General features: G+C 39.1%; 1 protein-coding gene across 6 annotated transcripts in view; it reads left to right on the top strand.

Annotated features, from left to right (window-relative positions):
• Positions 1-20147, top strand: part of LOC112054245 (furin-like protease 2) — a 373473-nt gene that overhangs the window by 340022 nt on the left and 13304 nt on the right. For 5 of the 6 annotated variants that reach the window (XM_052886550.1, XM_052886551.1, XM_052886552.1 and 2 more), the window contains 8 exons: positions 14399-14575; positions 14881-15015; positions 15175-15482; positions 15650-17446; positions 17529-17762; positions 18091-18249; positions 18977-19116; positions 19247-19502. In XM_052886550.1, coding sequence (XP_052742510.1) covers positions 14399-14575; positions 14881-15015; positions 15175-15482; positions 15650-17446; positions 17529-17762; positions 18091-18249; positions 18977-19116; positions 19247-19502 — 3206 coding nt within the window. The remainder of the gene's footprint in view (positions 1-14398; positions 14576-14880; positions 15016-15174; positions 15483-15649; positions 17447-17528; positions 17763-18090; positions 18250-18976; positions 19117-19246; positions 19503-20147) is intronic. The other variant, XM_052886554.1, reaches the window with a different exon arrangement.

The following is a 20147-nucleotide window of genomic DNA, read 5'->3' as shown; positions in this document are numbered from 1 at the left end:
AAAGATATACTTAAACTAATAATATGTGCTTTAAAAAACATTGTTAAATTATGTTAAAAAATTTAATTTCACTTTAACTTTACCATATAATTTTGAATTTGTCAAATAATTCATTAAGTGTTATATACAGTCATGATACGTACAATCGAAAACTTAAAGTTACTTCCAAGAACTTACCTCAGGGATTTTGTTAATATAAAAGAGTCCACTGCATTCACAAACCTTACTTGTGTACAGTTCCATAAATCTCAGTTCTCAAATGCCTACGAATTTCTTAAGTATAAAAATATAGCCACGTGTTTATATTTTCCCTTGCCTTTTTCCAGCCTTTTTATTCCGTATTCAACACCCGTTGCACTCTTGCAAGAGAGAGCTCCCTTTCGTATTCATAAGCATGTATTTCATCCATAGGTGGATTATTCATAATGTGTTGCGTACTTCGCGGTTGCTTTGTGTTAAAGAAAGAATTTTTAAGTTCAAAAGAATTTCATATTAGAAAGTAATGTAATGGTTACGTGGTTTCAGGGAAATGACAGCTATTGGGCTTAGAGCCTGCGATAGCGAGACTTACTACATTTTTATGAAGGCTTAAATTTTGTCAGCCTGTGATCTTACCATACTCAAGTAGGTAAGGTAGCCATAAATGCCTCAATACCTCAGTGATAAAGGGAGTCATCACCGAGATAAGCTGCCCTCTGGACTATTGTCGTACCCACTCCTAATACAGTATTTCCCGACTAGTTGGAGGGGAATGGGAATATTGATCGTATTTAAAAGATATGGCAAAAATCGTAATATATTATAGGCGACTTATACATGTTTGATGCAAATCGATTGAGCCGTTTAAAAAAAGTTTTGGGATGTGAAAATAGGAAAGAATAACCGAATGTTTACATCCGAATCACCTGGCTGTACAGTTTACTATACCACAGGCGATTCAACGCTTGAAAAGGCGGGAAATTCTTGATTGAAAGCCATACCTATTTTTACTAATATTATAACGCTGAAGTGTTTGTTTATTTGTTTGTTTGCTTGAACGCGCTAAACTCAGAAACTACTAGTCTGATTTGAAAAATTCTTTCAGTGTTAGATATATTATCCCCATATTCCTACGGGAACGGAAACCACGCGGGTAAAATCGCGCGACGTCAGTTAGTATGACTTATACATGGAGCTTTTCCCGCTGGGAAAGATTGCTTCTGCCTTTCGCTACAACACCTCGGCTCATAATCTGTCGACTGATCGCATGAGAATAATATATCAAAAAAATATATTAATCATTAGCAAAACCGGCAGAGAACGAGGTTATATTTTACCCGGACACAGTGATAATATATCACAATCACCAAAGATATTTTATATAGATAAGGCACTAGCGCATTAAAACTGAGGCGGACGAATATGTATAATTGTCTTAATTTCATTTAGTCGCTTATTAAACAACGAACGTTTTTAAAACAAATAATACCTAAATATAATTTACAATGTCGAGTTGTGTGTTCAGGAAGTGTAAAAACTATATTATATATATGGAATTAAAGAGAAATTGGGCATGTTTGCGCTCAGTGGAGTCGCTAAATTTGGATAAATTTTGCGGTGATTTTGTAGGCACGTAACCTATCTATAATATCAATCACTAATAGATCAATCGGTCCCACTTATCTCCGCAGTATTAGTGAAATCATCAGCGCACCATCGACTAGTTATTACTTCACTCCATCCGGATTATAGGCTTCCACTTTGACACGGCAGCGTGATTCGGTGCAAAATAACAGGGCGTAATCTACTCGTGTATCGAATAGCGGCGGGACATAGCTTAGCGTTAGCGCAACTAGATATTTTGATAACAGAGCCGGTAATAGCTAAGCTTAATTGGAACACATGTCTGACACGGCGTGACACGGCGTGACACGCTGCGGATGTGTTCGGCGGATTTTGTTAAAACGATGCACAGAATTTGTTTGGATGCGGATTTTATTAACTAATACCGGACGTTCGCGGATAAAAGTAAAATGAATAGGTACGCAATAAAACAATGCGATTATTGATGGATATCGTATCTAGAACTAGTATTATACCTACTAGATAATATTATACTAGGACAATTATTTGACCATCTGTATAATTTTTTTATTCTTTATAAGTAAGTAGGCCCTTCACTCTACACTACAATCTTACCTCATCTAATGGTAATTGAGAGCCGTGATAGTCCAGTGGATATGACCTCTGCCTCCGATTCCGGAGAGCGTAGGTTTGAATCCGTTCCAGGGCATGCACCTCTAACTTCTCAGTTATGTGCACTTTAAGAAATTACTATCATGTGTCTCAAACGGTAAGGAAAAACATCGTGAGGAAACCTTCATTCTAGAGATTTTTCTTAATTCTCTGCGTGTGTGAAGTCTGCCAATCCGCATTGGGCCAGTGTGGTGGACTATGGCCTAATCCCTCTCAATCTGAGAGGAGACTCGTACTCAATATTGAGCTAATTATGAGTTGTTAATCATGACTACATAAATACAAATATAAGTTATACACCCACCGCTAGAAAACACCCATTTTCATCACACAAATATATTCCGGAATGAATTCAGATGTGGGAATCGAACCCACGGCCGTGGATGCAGAAATCACTACTCACTGCGCCACGCGACTGTCGAAAACTAATAATATGTAAAAACTGTGAATAGGGTCAATCTATATATATAAAAATGAATTGCTATTCGTTAGTCTCGCTAAAACTCGAGAACGGCTGAACAGATTTACCTTATCTTGGTCTTGAAATGTTCGTGGATGTATAGAGAAGGTTTAAAAGGTGAGAAAAATTAGAATAATTGCTGGGAAAACTATAAAAACAACCTTTTTCTATTTCTCATACAAATGTTTAAGAGTCAAGGGGTAGGGGTAGGGTAGGGAGGGGTAGGGTAGAGTAGAGATAGGGAAGAAGTGCACATAAGTCAAAGCGAAGCTTGACTGGGTCCACTAGTCATGAATAAAAATGATGATATTTAGTTGAATATATTTTGATGATTCCGTTATTATTTAATTTTTTTTTATTTTTTACAAGTTAGCCCTTGACTACAATCTCACCTGATGGTAAGTAATGATGCAGTCTAAGATGTAAGCGGGCTAACTTGAGGATGAAAATCCACACCCCTTTCGGTTTCTACACGACATCGTACCGGAACGCTAAATCGCTTCGCGGTACGTCTTTGCCGGGAGAGTGGTAATTAACCACGGCTGAAGCCTCCCACCAGCCAGACCTGGACCAATTAAGAAAATCTCAATCGGCCCAGCCGGTGATCAAAGCCAGGACCTTCGTTTTGTAAATCCACCGCGCCACGAAGGGCGTCAAAATATAATTATTTAACGCCGTTATACAATTCGTTTAACAAAACCACTATTAATAAAAAGAGGCGTCGAAGTATAAACAAAACACATATGAGCACAGGCCGACCCTCGTCCGTGTGATAGGAAAGGATGACCCCGCAATAAAGTTTGCTTTCTCATGGCCGCTTTTAATAAAGACAACAAAAGGGTTGCCACTATTTTTGCGTCCCCTGATTTGTTTGTCTCTGTTATGAAATCGGATGAGACTTTCTAGGCACGGACGGCGACAATATGTACGATTTAGGTACGATATTTATTTTCATAACCTAAATTTGGTTCATTGCTTTGCTTTTATTTATTTACAAAGATTTTCTTGTTTCATTATCTATACTGTCTACACTAGTAATATAAAGAAGTAAAGTTTAAGGTATCTCTGGATCCACTGAAACGATTTTGAAAATTCTTTTACCATTAGAAAGCCATGTTATTTGTCATGACATACGCTATACGTGGTCCCCGTATTCTCACGGGAACGGGAACTACGCGAGTGAAACCGCTGGATGACGGTTAGTTATGATTTAAACTGCGCTTTGGTTGTGTGTGTGGCTGAAACTTCCTTCTTATACCTACGAGAACGTCGAAATATCTATACTAATATTATAAAGCTGAAGAGTTTATTTACTTGAACGCGCTAATCTCAGGAACTGAGAACTGGTCCGATTTGAAAAATTCTTTCAGTGTTAGATAGCCCATTTATCGAGGAAGGCTATAGGCTAAATAATATTACCGTATTCCTACTGGAACGGCAACCACGCGGGTTAAACCGCGCGGGATGGTGGGGCTACTTCGCATTTATTGATTTCTTGTTTTGTTTAAATCGACTTACATAGATCTTAGACTGTCTTCTACACCCATTCATATTTAAAGAGATTATCTTCATGTTTTTATGCATTAATGTTTCCGTATTTTCCGTTTGCTTTTTCGACTTTTCGTTTATTTCAAAAATAAATTGATAATTACGTATGCATTTTTAGGACGTCTGTAGGTACTACGGATAGGTCATCGTAAAATTATAAATACCGTTAGATTATACTCTATCTCGCTAGACTGCTATTTTTATGTTCATAAATAAAAAATTAAAAAATACCTAACCTAACCTAACCATTGGTTTTTGAGCGACTTATGTTCCGGTTCTATGGAGTTCACATTCTCTCGAGATAGATTATAAACTAACGGTATTTATAATTTTGCGAAGTTAGATTTTTTAGCGCTTTGTCTGTCCTGTGGTAGGTACCATGTCAGCATTCAAACCATCCGGTTTTCAATTGGTTTCATTACAGTCATAAAAGCGTAACGAGATTTCTTCAGAAATGCACTTAAGTGTCGCTTTTCATAAACTCCTTAGATGGTTCGCAAGTAAGTCACGAAGAATTTACAAGCGAACGGGAACTTGTACAAAGAAATATTGAACTGGAAGGCGTCGAAGTTTTATCGTGCCAGCAAACAAATAAAAAGTGTTATTCTCTTCAATGCAAAATAATCGCAATTTTGAAAAGTATAAGATACCGTTTAAGTGTGTGCAATATGTAATTTGGTGGTTACAAATGGTTCTGGATCTCAGATTCTGGAAAAGTTAGGATCCTGATATTTGGGTAAATGATATTTCAAAGTGTTAGCTTCGTTATGACTATACAAAATACACAATCTGTAAAGCTTTTCTCGATAGTTTATTTTTTTGAAAAATACATGTTTTGCTCACATTTTGCTTTTAATCTCAGGAAAAGCAAACTCTCAAATTTTTGTTTTGTATAGAAAATTAGGTATATATCTTGAACATGGCCATTTTGTTTTTCGTTATGTTGTTTAATTTACTTGGAATTAGGGAAAAATGGTTTTGGCGCTCACGTCATAAAATTTGCGTCGCGCGTCAATAGCTCCGTGCTTTTCACTCACTTGGAAGTCATAATTCGGCGTCTCGCTTGCGCTTCGAATTTTATCCATATCGTACCGACGCGCTGCGCGCTCTTAACAATAGATCGCGGCACGCCTACGGTCTTCCGATAGCGCACGACCGACGGTTTCCGACCCGTTCTTATGTCGACTTTCTTCTGTACGGACAAAAGAATTGTTGGTACGAACTTTGGGAGTTGTTTGAATTTATATGAAGGAAATTGCGTCCAAGTTTTACTATTGTACTCATAATATTAGACGCATGCAACATTTTGCAATAAATCGCAAATTTTCAAATACTTAAAGTAAAAAATTGTGACCTTGATGTTGTATTTACATGGTTATATACAAGTAGGGAAAACAAATTCACAATATTCAATCAAATAAATTACCAGATTGGTTAGTGGCGAGATGTGTTATTTAACAACCTGCCAGTAAAGAATTATGAAAGAGTAAAAATATACTCCTTCATAAGTTTACCGATCCTTTGCATTTTGTTAGTTGAGAGAGTAAATTTCACGAAACTTGCGAGGTTACAAAACATAGCCTGCAAAGATATCTGTCAAAGACTACTTAACCGAAGAATAACCGGGGTATGCAAGCTCAGTTAACATAAACGCCCGATTTACGTCCTTAACGGCTGTGGTGAACAGGAAATTTGGACTAAACGGCGTTTAACCTATTTAAACGGTTGATTATGTTTAAACGAAGTCGAACGTTTATTTCTTGACTGGTAAAAAATTGATAACTGACGTTTACTATACTGCTATAGGACGTTAAGGATGATTCAATATTTTTTTGATATTTCTAAGTTAATGTTTGGTCTTAAATGGTCAGTTAACTTTAATTGCTTTAGCGTTTAATTTGAAAATAATAGTAAATTTACTCGATATAATTTTTATAATAAAAAGCATTCTTGTATTTGCGGAAACATATAGACCATAGATAAATACTTAGATAGATACGTTTCCAGGCAGTTGTTTCCAAGCACCCACTCGTGTCGCTTCTATCAGATTCCCAACGATACGCGTAACTATTGAATAGTAATCAAGTGTCGCATTTTCATCTGAGAGGGTCTAAATCGCGGTCTTATTGTTTTTCTTTCTATTTTTCTTATTATATTTATTACTAGCGAACGCCCGCAACTTCGTCTGCGTGGATTTCAGTTTTTCACGAATTCCGCGGGATCCATGAATTTTTCCGGTATGAAAAATGGCTTATGTATTAATCTAGAATAAAATCTATTTCCATTCCAAATTTCAGCCAAATCGCTTCAGTAGCCGCGGCGTAAAGGCGGAAAAAACATAGTTACACACACACAAACTTTCGTCTTTATAATAATAGTGTGATTTTTTCCTTTAAAAGTGTTAAAAGTTAGTGACGGGCAGTATTCAATCACTAATCAGCCTATTTTGAAGGCCACTTCAGGGTTACGCGTATATATCTATATCCGCTTCTACAATGAGGTCTTAAAGTGATGTTCAGCTATCGTCATCAACCCATATTCGGCTCACTACTGAGCACGAGTCTCCTCTCAGAATGAGAGGGGTACCTAAGGCCAATAGTCCGCCACACTGGCCCAATGCGGATTGGTAGACTTCACACACGCAGAGAATTAAGATAATTCTCTGGAATGCAGGTTTCCTCACGATGTTTTCCTTCACCAATTGAGGCACGTTATATTTAATTTCTTAAAATGCACCCAACTGAAAAGTTGTAGGTGCATGCCCCGGACCGAATTCGAACCTACACCCTCCGGAATCGGAGGCAGAGGTCATATCCACTGGGCTATCACGGCTCGTAGCATATAGTTCGGCTATACGAGATGCCAATTTTGACACAAACCTTAGTGTAAATTTTACCAGTTTCTGAAATGTTAATAAATATTCCAAGTCGTTAGCCAAATCGACATGGCTACGGAAAGAACTCATTGGTCCTCATTCGCACGAGTGTGAAAAAAACGATACGTTAAAATCCAGCGCTGGCGCATTTAGTAAAGATCTTAATTTAATTCATGGTCTATTTCCAACGCCCAAAATTGAAAATGCGACACTGCTCGATGAAAAAGCGTCGTGTTTTAAAATACTCGTAGCTATCGTGTGAATTTATACTTGGGAATGCATTTGTTGTAGTTATTTGAACGCTTTTTTTGACGTCCGTTAAAAAAACTCTCGTGCGAACAGTGTCGTGCACTTCATACATACATTAAAGTACTGCACACCCTTAGAGTTGTCTTCTTAATGCTTATTAAATAAAGATTTTTCCACTTTGCTTAATTTTCTTACTAGTGCATACCCTGATCGACAACCTTATGTAGGCCACTGCGTGCAAATGAGGTCTAACGCTTACAAAACATTTAGTAAGGACTAAAGTAACTATACTTAAACATTTAGTAAGAAATTAAATACACAAAATAGTTTAAAAGATAATTCTCTAAATCTCTAACTCTACCTACATGTTTGTAATTTTTAATATTTTATTTGCGTATTTTTACGTTTATTTCTTTTTTTTCGATAAATTAAACTCTGCTGGTTAATGAAATATACTCAATAAAATATGCTCAATAATTTGCGACCACTCCAATCAAGCGTAGAATGCTTCCATGTTCGCTATTTACAATGTGCTATTTGCTGTTTACCTACTCGGATATAATGTTGGGAGCTTATCCCGAGTAAATAGTAGATACAGTCTACATAGCTATTGATGGAGTATCTTAAATAAATGCTTGTCCATGTGGACACTACGAGTATGTGACTTTTTTTTCACCCCGTGCCTCGGAGAGCACGTTAAGCCGACGGAAACGGTCATTATCATTAACGTCTGATAGTGATTGCTACATAGTAGATTCATCATTATTAACAACCCATATTCAGCTCACTGTTGAGCACGAGTCTCCTCTCAGGAAGAGAGGGATTAGGCCACCACGCTGGCCCAATGCGGAAGACTTCACACACCTAGAGAAAATTCTCAGGTATGCACATTTCCTCACGATGTTTTCCTTCACCGTTTGAGATACGTTTGAGATACCGTCTGCCAATCCGCATTGGGCCAGCGTGGTGGACTGTTGGCCTAACCCTTCTCATTCTAAAAGGAGACTCGAGCTCAGCAGTGAGCCGAATATCGGTTGATAACGATACTTACTATTTTCGTAGATTTAGCTTAGCTTGCAATAAAACAGGCATTGTTTCATTGAAGTCGTGCCTATTCAAATTGTTATTTTTATACTGAAGACTCTAACGTCCGCTATTAGTTAATAAAATCCGCATCCAAACAAATTCTGTGCATCGTTTTAATAAAATCCGCCGAACACATCCGCAGCGTGTCACGCCGTGTCACGCCGTGTCACGCCGTGTCAGACATGTGTTCCAATTAAGCTTAGCTATTACCGGCTCTGTTATCAAAATATCTCGTTGCGCTAACGCTAAGCTATGTCCCGCCGCTATTCGATACACGAGTAGATTACGCCCTGTTATTTTGCACCGAATCACGCTGCCGTGTCAAAGGAGAAGCCTATAATCTGGATACAATAAAGTAATAACTATCCAATCTACTGATGACTTTGCTAATGGCCTGGGCTAATGGAATTAGCTGCAGTGGATTTAACTGTAAGAGTTAAAACGCAGTAGTGTAGCCATTAATGTCCATATGACTAAAAAAATATTATTCCCTTTTAAAAGCTTTTAACTTGTCAGTTATAGCGTAATGCGGTTACAGACCCAAGTGGCACGGTTAACCCTCATTCGCACGAGATGCATTCACAAGAACCTAAGTAAGTAAAATAAAACAATTTTAAGATCAGTGTTTTTTCATTTTCAATTTTGGGCGCCTGGAAAATACAGACTTTCATTTAACTCCATACTATATTTGGACGCTTATTTAACGTCCGTTAAAAAAACTCTCGTGCGGATGATGGCTTAATGTTACTCGTGTTTTCAGCGTTGGTAGTCCGTTAATCCTATGTAACGTCTGCGGGTTCCTTTGACTATCTATATAATTTCTTTTTTTGTTTTGCTTTGTCATCATGTTCAGAAGACATGTACCTACCTATGCAATAGATTTTTTTAAATTTACTCTTCGCATCGCATGAAAAAAACTCATGATTATTCAAATAAGTATTTGAAAGTAGTCGAGTACTTACCTACCTACTCGTATACTGTCGTCATCAACCCATATTCGGCTCACTGCTGAGCTCGAGTCTCCTCTCAGAATGAGAGGGGTTAGGCCAATAATCCACCACGCTGGCCCAATGCTGATTGGCAGACTTCACACACGCAGAGAATGAAGATAATTCTCTGGTATGCAGGTTTCCTCACGATGTTTTCCTTTACCGATTGAGACACGTGATATTTAATTTCTTAAAATGCACACAACTGAAAAGTTGGAGGTGCATGCCCCGGACCGGATTCGAACCCACACCCTCCGGAATCGGGGGCAGAGGTCATATCCACTGGGCTATCACTGCTCATAATCGTATACTGTACTCCTATATAATAAAGACGTGACGCATGAAAAAAACTCATGACTATTCAAATAAGTATTTGAAACTAGTCGAGTACTTATCTACTCGTATATTGTACTCCTTATATAGGAGTTCCTCCTTATAAAGACGTGAGTTTTTACACTCATAATGGTTTAAATTCTAAGACGTAGGCGTCTGTTCTATACTGTGATTTTCTCCCCTGCCATGTCTGAAACATTCCTTATCCGGGGAAGCAATAAAACCAGGGGGCGTGGTCCGGGCCTCTCTCATGTTGATCATCGGCCTCCTACATCATAAACAGTCCCTGTAACCCCGTTACGGTGTTTGCTGCTTCATAATGAGGCGCTTCGTGACCTGCGGCTTAATTCACGTTTCATTCTCGTGTGAACACATTGAATTACCTCTTTTATTTCCATTCATTGAATGAAGACGCTTGGGATTGTATAAGTAGAGCTCTTTGTGACACACCTCGTCTGGGGAATAATTTGCGTCTAACAAAACCTTTCAAATTAAAGGTTATGTTGATGGTTAATTCAATGTCCTTAAGACATGTGCCTTAAGGACATTGAATTCACACCACGTCTTTACAATTTCCTCTTAGCATCAGGTGTAATTGGTTCCCTTACTTCTTGCACTACCATGACATGGAATTTAATCTAACCCCAACGGAATCAACTTACCTGTGAGCTGACCTCCCAATTCCACAGGTAACATCCTAAAAGAGTCGTTTTGTTGCCCAACGTTTGTCTAGTCCTCGGGCTTCTAGCAGAGTTTGTTCGCTGACCCAATAACCCCAAAAATCAAAATCAAAATCAAAAATCATTTATTTCAAGTAGGCTCAGTTTACAAGCACTTTTGACACGTCAGTTGACTATTTGTAAAGATTCTACCACCGGTTCGGTTACGCTGCTGTGGCCCCATTAAAGGAGCTCAGAGAAACTGCACAATGTTTAGGTGATTGGAGTAGAAGAAAATGCCAGCTATGTGTGCTTAACCTCAGTATGCCACCTTGGATCACAAGATCCTGGGACAAGCTATAAAATACTGAGCTTTTCTTTATTGCAGGAGAATTGGCAGTAAAAAAACTCTCAAGCCAACACTCTCTCCTTTTGGCCTCCGTGGCGCAGTTGTATGCGCGGTGGATTTACAAGATGGAGGTTCTGGGATTGATCCCTGGCTGGGCCGATTGAGGTTTTTTTAATTGGTCAGGTCTGGGTGGTGGGAGGCTTCGACCGTGGCTATTTACCACCGGCTAGTTACCACCTTACCGATAAAGTCGTATCGCCAAGCGATTTAGCGTTCCAGTACGATGTCGTGTAGAAACCGAAAGTGGTGTGGATTTTCATCCTCCTCCGCTAACAAGTTAGCCCGCTTCCATCTTAGATTGCATCATCTCTTACCATTAGGTGAGATTGTAGTCAAGAGCTAACTTGTAAAAAATAAAAAAAAGTGTGCTTGGTCTAAGCACCTCTCTCCTTTAACAGGCCTGGCCCTGAAGGCCGTTAAAATAGGCCTTTATTGATGATGGCTCATTATTAAGCCTGTTGCATTCACTGTTGAACCATAGCGGTTTCTTTATTGGCTTAAGCACAAAGGCTTCGTCTATAATGCCGTTGTTTGTCGGCCCGACGGCGGACGCCCCGGGCGGTGGGACTTTTTTCTGCGTAAATCTGTTTAAACCCTTTCGTACCCGGCCGCAGGACCTTCGCTTTATTAGTTTAGGACCCTATTACGTTACGGTGTATAGCACAAGGGGCTTTATTACCAGCTAACCCTGTGTGTTGTGCAGTTGTGTTGCTTTTTGTTAGTCCCCGTGTGTGGGCTTTTGAGGACTTTCACAAACGTAGGCGTAATTTTGATTAATAATTTTTTGGCTGTTTAAATTAGCCAAATTTTGAGTTTGTAGGTAATCGGATAGAGACACATTTTTTGCATCATGTAAATAAAATAAAGAACCGTATCGTTGGATTGCTTACGGGTATCTTTCAATCAATAAGTTGAATCTTTTGTTTATTCATGAAAATGCCGGTGGTGCTATGAGTACCTATTTATTAGAGCTTTAAGCTGTAACGAGCATTTACTTATTTGTGTTTCATATTTGTACGTCAAGCGGGACTCGAGATTTCGTGATGAATGACCTTTCGCATTTATACATTACGATTACGTTTTAATCTTAAACAATTGAGGATCTAAACCCTGCTACCTTCCAAAGCCAGTCTGAACTCCGTAATTGGCTACTAAACTATGTAGCTGCCTTCCTATAATGAGGTATCAGGCCCAAAAAAAATATTTCACTTTGTTGCCTTAAATATTCAAAATGACAAATTCCCTGAGTGTGTTTTTCGCCGTGCAATAACTGCGTCGGTGTGTACTCGGGCGGGCACGCGCGCGCTAACAAGCGCTAAAAACAATACGGAGGCGTCTGTTTGCACGCAAAAAGTGATTTTATCAACGTTCGCTGGATTTAGAGAATATATATATTTTTTGTAGAGCGTATTATGTTTAGGTTTTTGTTTAGACCCGTTTGTTAGACTGCGATATTCCCGGTCCTCGTGTTTTTTTTTTATTATTAACTACTGGCGGACGCCCGCGATTTCTTACCCGTGAAATTCAGTTTATCACAAATCCCACGGGAACCATGGATTTTTTTGGGATGAAAGTAATCTATGTGTTAATCCAGAGTGAAATCTGTTTCCATTCCAAGTTTCAGCCAAATCGCTTCAGTAACCGCAGCGTAAAGGAGGAACAAACATTCAGTTTTACATAATAATATTAGTTATTATTACTTTTACATAATAATATTTATCATAATATTAGTGTGATTAGTGTGATTTTGAAAGTAGTGCAAGTTTCTTTTATGACTTATTTAATGGAAAGTTGGAAGAGGGAAAAATTTATTCTACCTATACAAGCGATAAGTTATGCAAATGCATTTTGTAAAACTATAACAAAAACAAATAAAATTCATCATCATCATCATCATCATCACCATCATTAACAACCCATATTCGGCTGACTGTGCATGCACCGCTGAGCGTGATGTCTTCTCTGAGAATGATAGGGGTTAAGCCAGTAGTCCACCACTCTGGCCAAATGCGAATTGGCAGACTTCATACACGTAGGGAATTAAATTTTCAGGTGTGCAGGTTTCCTCACGATGTTTTTCCTTTACCGTTTGTGACACGTGATACTCAATTTCATGAAATGCACACAACTGAAAAGTTGGAGGTGGATGCCCCGGACCAGATTCGAACTTACGCCCTACGAATCGAAGGCCGAGGTCATATCCACTGGATTATCACGTAACAAATTAAATAAAACTAAGTTTTAAAATATATGAAAAGCAATTTAAAATTTCAAAGCGCAGCGACGTAAGCAGCAAAATGAACTGGATTCACATTTCAAAGAGCACATATTAGAGTTTGCAGGACAAAGGGGGACAGAGACCGCGCGGCGCGGTCAAGAACAAGTTTTTATCACGTTAGAGCGGCACAAACGCAAACAGTGGCTTTTGAATTATATGTAGACATAATTCAGGAGTCGCAAAGTTCATACAACCTACAAGGTAGTACTGGTAGAATAGCTTGTGATAGTTTTTAAGACCAAGCTTCTAAGCTCGATATATCCTTAAAATTTAATCTTTAGCTGTGGTGTGCGAAGGGTTTCACAATCTGATAAATTGGGGTCAGTATTAACCAGTCACCCAGATGGAATAAATGTAATTTATTTCTATGATGTTCTTCTATTAGTGCCACTTCGACTGGAGAAAGATAGAGATCAGCTAGTATACCTTCAAAGCCTTTATCTTTCGCGAGGTGAAATAATTGTATGGCACTTAAGGCTTCTTTTCCCATCAAGATGAGCTATAGGAGCTCATATTTCTCATGCCGTAGTACAAGGTAAAAGATTTCTTAATTTTGATAGATTGGAATAGTATATATAATTTTAAGAATTTAAAAAAGTGCCTTAAAGCATAACCCGCGAGACGACAAAGGGTGTTTTAGGGATAGTACATAATTTAAGGAATTTTCATTAAAAGTTCTCGGTGCTTGGGAAAAATAATGGAACTCGAACAAAAATATTTAAAAGTGTGCCATTTTCATGTAAATACGACCCAGCGTTGTATTCTCCCCGTCGCCTTGAATTCGTTCCAGAAATGCCCCACTAAACTGAACTGGGATGTCTTGTTTTGTGCTAAATATACCACAGTTCAGTTGCACAAAGCACGTACCGTCTTAAGTGCCGCTAAAATTTTATCACGGATGGAGATTTTTATGTCTGTTTTAAACATTTGAAACTACATCGTGCATTATTCAAACAGTTCATTTTGAAACAATAGAATTGTATTATTTATTCTGCTGCTGAAGGATTTTTGTTAGAATTATTATGATCATTCTGCTATTTCATGTTTTCTATAAGCTTTGCTTCTATTTAAGTTACGAAGCAGCAAAAATCATATTGTTTTTTTTTGCTGTCCTTTGAGATTCCCTATTAGCCTAAGCCGTTTTTGTGTTTTGGCGTGACCGAAAATCTGCTTGGATGAAAAATGGTCTGATTACATTAAATTAGACCATTTCTTTCTCCATTTAGAAATATTTTTACTCATCAATGATAAAATCTTTATAATATTTCCTTTCTCAGGTGAAATGGTTCGAGCAGCAGCGAGAGAAGCGAAGAATCAAACGCGACTATAATCAAGACTCTTTATTGTCACAAATCTCCCGGCGACTGTCCCCGCACAGAACTCGACATCGAGCGATCACGTCTTCCCCTTTTTTTCCAGACCCATTGTTTAAGGAGCAATGGTATTTGGTACGTGTGAGTTTCCGTGTTTACTTTGTTTTTGATATTTCTTGAAATATCCTGGACAACTTCATTCGGTTTTTAATTATAATTTCGAACATGTTTTTTATAGGTTTTAATAACTAAACAGTAAATAAAATTTTAAAAGCAGATCCTTTCTCAAATCACTCTAGAGATTTTAGAGCCTATTCAATGCAAACAGACAATCAAATCTTTAGTCTTTATAATACTTAGAGAAGTATAGATAGAAAAACTTATTATAAGTAGTAGATAGCTATTCTATTTGAAACCATGTTTTAATTGTGTTTAATCTTTAACAGAATGGTGGTGCCAAAGATGGACTTGATATGAATGTATCACCAGCGTGGCAGAAAGGATATACAGGGAAAGGTGTTGTTGTTTCCATACTGGACGATGGTATTCAAACAAACCATCCCGACCTCGCGCAGAACTATGTAAGCATTAATATTCTAAGTTTAAACTATAGATAAAATGTAATTTACCTTCCCACTGGTGAATTGAATTTTTGAAATCCAACATTAAATAAACTCACATTCGCATTTATAATATTATCCAAGTTATTGGATGATTAGAAACTTATTGTTTTTGTACAGGATCCGCAAGCATCTACAGATATAAACGGTAATGATGACGACCCGATGCCTCAAGACAACGGTGATAATAAACACGGAACACGATGTGCAGGAGAAGTGGCTGCTGTTGCTTACAATCAGTATTGTGGAGTTGGAATAGCTTACAATGCGAGCATAGGTGGTGTTAGAATGTTGGACGGAGTTGTTAATGATGCTGTTGAAGCTAGAGCTCTGGGTCTTAATCCTGACCACATCGACATATACAGTGCGTCGTGGGGTCCAGAGGATGATGGAAAAACCGTTGACGGTCCAGGGCCTTTAGCAAGGAGGTAAGTATTATCTTTCTTCTCCTATAAATTATTAAAGTAACTAAAAGGCAAATATTTCGTTTAAATATACTTTGTTGCTTTGTTGTCAGCCGTTCTCTGGAATTTAGCAAACGCGCACCACACGTCTCGATTGTGATATTTATCTCATTGTTTTTTTTTATTTTTAGAGCATTCATTTACGGAGTAACCAGCGGTAGACGTGGCAAAGGAAGCATATTTGTTTGGGCTTCAGGGAACGGTGGTAGACACACGGATTCATGCAATTGCGACGGATACACGAACAGTATATTCACTCTTTCAATATCAAGTGCCACTCAAGGAGGTTATAAGCCATGGTATTTAGAAGAATGCTCTTCAACATTAGCAAGCACGTACAGTTCAGGTACTCCTGGACATGACAAGAGCGTGGCAACTGTCGATATGGATGGAAGGTTAAGAGCAGACCATATTTGTACTGTAGAACACACAGGGACTTCCGCCTCTGCTCCTTTAGCAGCCGGTATTTGTGCCCTTGCCTTAGAAGCCAACCCAGATTTAACCTGGAGAGACATGCAGTATTTAGTAGTATTAACCTCACGACCGCAGCCCCTAGAAAAAGAGAATGGCTGGATAGTAAATGGTGTAAAAAGAAAAGTTAGTCACAAATTCGGTTATGGTTTGATGGATGCTTCAGAAATGGTTAATTTAGCTGAGCAATGGGTTACTGTTCCTCCTCAACATATTTGTAAGTCTCAAGAAATCAACGAAGATAAGCCTATAGATCCTACTTACGGTTATACATTAAGTGTTCACATGGATGTTAATGGATGTAGTGGAACGGTGAATGAAGTACGTTATTTAGAACATGTTCAGTGTAAAATATCTCTAAGATTCTTCCCTAGAGGAAATCTCCGTATTCTTCTTACTTCCCCTATGCAAACAACATCATCTTTATTATTTGAGAGGCCTCGAGACGTAGTTAGTTCTAATTTTGATGATTGGCCATTCTTAAGTGTTCACTTCTGGGGTGAACGAGCTGAGGGTAGGTGGACCCTACAAATTGTCAACGCAGGTAACAGACACGTTAACCAACCAGGTATACTCAAGAAGTGGCAACTAATATTCTACGGTACTGCCTCAGATCCTGTCAGATTACGATCTAAAAGGCCATCTGCTTTAGTGCCACCGTATGGATTCCCAACAGCCGCAGACGGCTACGATTCTGTCGGGGATTCTTTTTACAATACTGACGCGTTTACCAACTATCAAAACTTTCCTACTTTATTCGCCGCCGGATCAGATCCGGAAAAGGCGGTAGCCCAGCTCGATGGACATAACATCCCTTCACCGCATGGGGAAAATGTCCTCGCCGATAGTAATGATAGACGTGTCATGTATAATTGTGACCCTGAATGCGATTCTCAAGGATGCTACGGAAGTGGACCAACGCAATGCATATCCTGCAAACATTACCGACTCGACGATGCCTGTGTGTCTCGTTGCCCGCCAAGAAGCTACGCGAACCAAGGTGGAGTATGCTGGCCTTGTCATGAATATTGCGAAACCTGTGTTGGTCCCGGACAAGATTCCTGTTTAACTTGTGCGCCAGCATACTTGTTAGTAGCCGATTTAGGAGTGTGTACTCAGCAATGTCCTGACGGGTATTGGGAGGATAATGATTCATCATCTTGCCGACCTTGTGCTTCACATTGTTCCACATGTTCTGAAAGAGCTCACCTGTGCACGTCTTGTGAACATCACTTAGTACTTTATAACGGCACTTGCTCGGCTTCGTGTCCGCCTTCTACATATGAAACTGATGACTATTCTTGTGCAAAGTGTCATACATCGTGTGACACGTGCAGTGGGCCTGGCGAGAAACAATGTATCACTTGCCATGCTTCTAACTATATACTTGATGGAAGCTGCGTCAGTACATGTCCTGGTGGATATTATGCAGATAAAAAAAGAAAAGAATGTATGAAGTAAGTATTACAATTTTTTTTGTTTTTTTTACTATCCCAAAAGTTAAAATTATATCGTATTTTAAATTATATTATTTTTTAGATGTCCCCTCGGTTGTTCGACTTGCTTGGCCACATTTTGTTTGTCTTGCAACTCGAACTGGGAATTGAACAAAAAGGGTAAATGTGTTGCTGCTGGAAGCGATCAGTGCACGTCTTCAGAGTTTTCGGATGGCGCCAATTGCAAAAACTGCCACACTGACTGTGAGTCTTGTTACGGGGAAACTGAAGCTAATTGTCTTACCTGTCCATCGCCCTATTTGCTGCAAAATCACAAGTAAGTATTACATTGTTGATGAAACTTGATTCAATCCATGCGACAGTTTTTATTATCCGTATTGCAAATATCATGATAGTTGTATTTGAAATCTTCTAAAGAATTCTTCCTCATAGTATAGTTTGGAAAGTTTTCAATTGGGTTTAATTGTTAACCAAATTCCATTTATAATGTTAACGAAATTGTATATTTTCTTCAATCTGCACATATAATATCTAATAATGATAATCAATTGTCAAAGTATGGGTATTATATGGATAATTATTATATTTATCTATATCCCATATATCCATTTGAATCATAAATATTTTCTTTTTCTCTTTCCTAGATGTGTGATGGAATGCAGCCGTGGTTACTACCCCGAAGCAGGCAGATGCGCGCGATGCTTGCACGGCTGTGCATCTTGCGCGTCGCGACTCAACTGTACCACGTGTTCAGACTCTTTGAAGTTACAGTCAGGAGCATGTAGGGCATCTTGCGCTGCTGGGTGAGTGTCATGAAGTCTTTGAAGTGTGTAATGTGTCTAACCTTGATGAAACCCCTACCTTTCCCTAGACTCTGCTTAGCTTCTTCCAACCACATTTCCATGATACGTTGTACGGATTCGTGGTCGGCTTGTGCATTGATAATACTCGGCTCGTAACTTAGACTACTGTGTTACTTAATCTTGGTTGTAATGTGTGTACTACATCGATACACACTACTTCACTCTTTATATTATTTTGATTGTGTTTCACAGTTTGTTTAGTATTAGGAGATTTCTTAAGCAGTAGAAGAAAGTACTACATACTTTTAGCAGGCATTGTTGCCAGCAAGCAGCATTGTTGCGTTCCGGTCTACAGAATAGTAAATATAGGCTGTTGTAAATTACAGGCCTAACACGTCTTATGTTTCATTGACGAGTGCATGGTAGTTCATTATACCATGTTTTTTGCGTGTAAAGTGTTGCTCTGTTATAGGTGAACTGATGGTTTTCCATTTAACGTCATGGCGAAAATATTCAGCTACTTATTTATTTAGACATGATAAATGTTTCTTGTTTTTGTTAATCAAGGTTGTCATCCTACTGAGAAATATTCTAAGCTATTAAATCAATGTGTACCCTGAGCAAAACAAACAATCTCAGCAAGCACAGAATATTTGTGGCGCATCCAATACAGGCTTTCTATAGGTATTTCTGGTACAGGTAACAGCAATACATATTTTTTCTACAGGTATTACGCTGACCGCAGTACATGCACCAAGTGCTACATCTCGTGTCGCACGTGTATCGGGCCCAGGCGCGACCAGTGCGGGTCCTGTCCCAGCGGGTGGAAGCTAGCTGCCGGGGAGTGCCACCCTGAGTGTCCTCAAGGTAATGTGTGTTTGATTTTGGGTATTACGCCCAGGCGAGGCCAATTAAAACCACCTAGGTTTTATGCCATGAATCACATTATCATTGTCATGTCTGTTATTTTCATTTTTTTTCTGATCTTAATTAACAGGTTTCTACCAAACGGACGACGGTTGTCGCCACTGCCACCACTACTGTCGGGAATGCAACGGCTCAGGCCCTCTACACTGCACGTCGTGCCCACCGCGGTTCATGTTAGACGGCGGGCTTTGTATGGAATGCCTCGGATCGCAGTACCTGGACACCAGCAATGGAACGTGTCACGCTTGCGATGCATCGTGTCGAACGTGCTCTGGGCCCGGACAGAATAGCTGCACTGGATGTGCCAGACCTTTGAAGCTTGATAAGTGAGTTACATTATTATTATATGACGACGATCAGCTGCAAATCTTGAGACCAATCCCTGCTCCACTTGCGTAAGTGAGTCCCGTATCGTTATTTTTCGTCACTACCCCCCCTTGCCGGGAGTGGGTTATTTGCGCGCCCGCTGCATGTGGATGTGGTAGCCGTTTCTCAGACTCCCTCTCCAAAATCGAACCCTGATTCCCCGTTACCTGTGACAACAATACTACTCGCTACATCGCTACTTAGCGATAAGGCCGCCTTTTGTATGCTGATCTCTTCCTAATTTGTTTTTTATTTCACTTGTTTTTGTCTTTGTGGTGTGCAAATAAAGTATATTTATCTTATCTTATCTTAACCATGATAGTTGAATTTCGCGCGAATATTTCCGAAATATTTCACGAACATTCGCGCGGATACTTTCCACATCCGCAAACTGCACTTGTCATTTATCTTTGCTATATAATGGCTGTTGAAAGAAAGCGCCCTAGAGCGAATATTTCGACGATTATTCGCGGCAGGACAAGTAACGTGGCCACACTTTCCTACTCACGTTCCTGGTTGCTGCTTGCTCTGCAGCAACCAGGAACTGCAGTGTGTGGCAGCGGCATAATAATGTCTTCTGCTTAGAAGATAATTCTCAAAATAGG

Source organism: Bicyclus anynana, chromosome 17 (assembly GCF_947172395.1).
Source record: "Bicyclus anynana chromosome 17, ilBicAnyn1.1, whole genome shotgun sequence".
Lineage (NCBI taxonomy): Eukaryota > Metazoa > Arthropoda > Insecta > Lepidoptera > Nymphalidae > Bicyclus > Bicyclus anynana.
The sequence above is the reverse complement of the archived record's forward strand: the minus strand, read 5'-3'. Positions and strand labels throughout refer to the sequence as shown.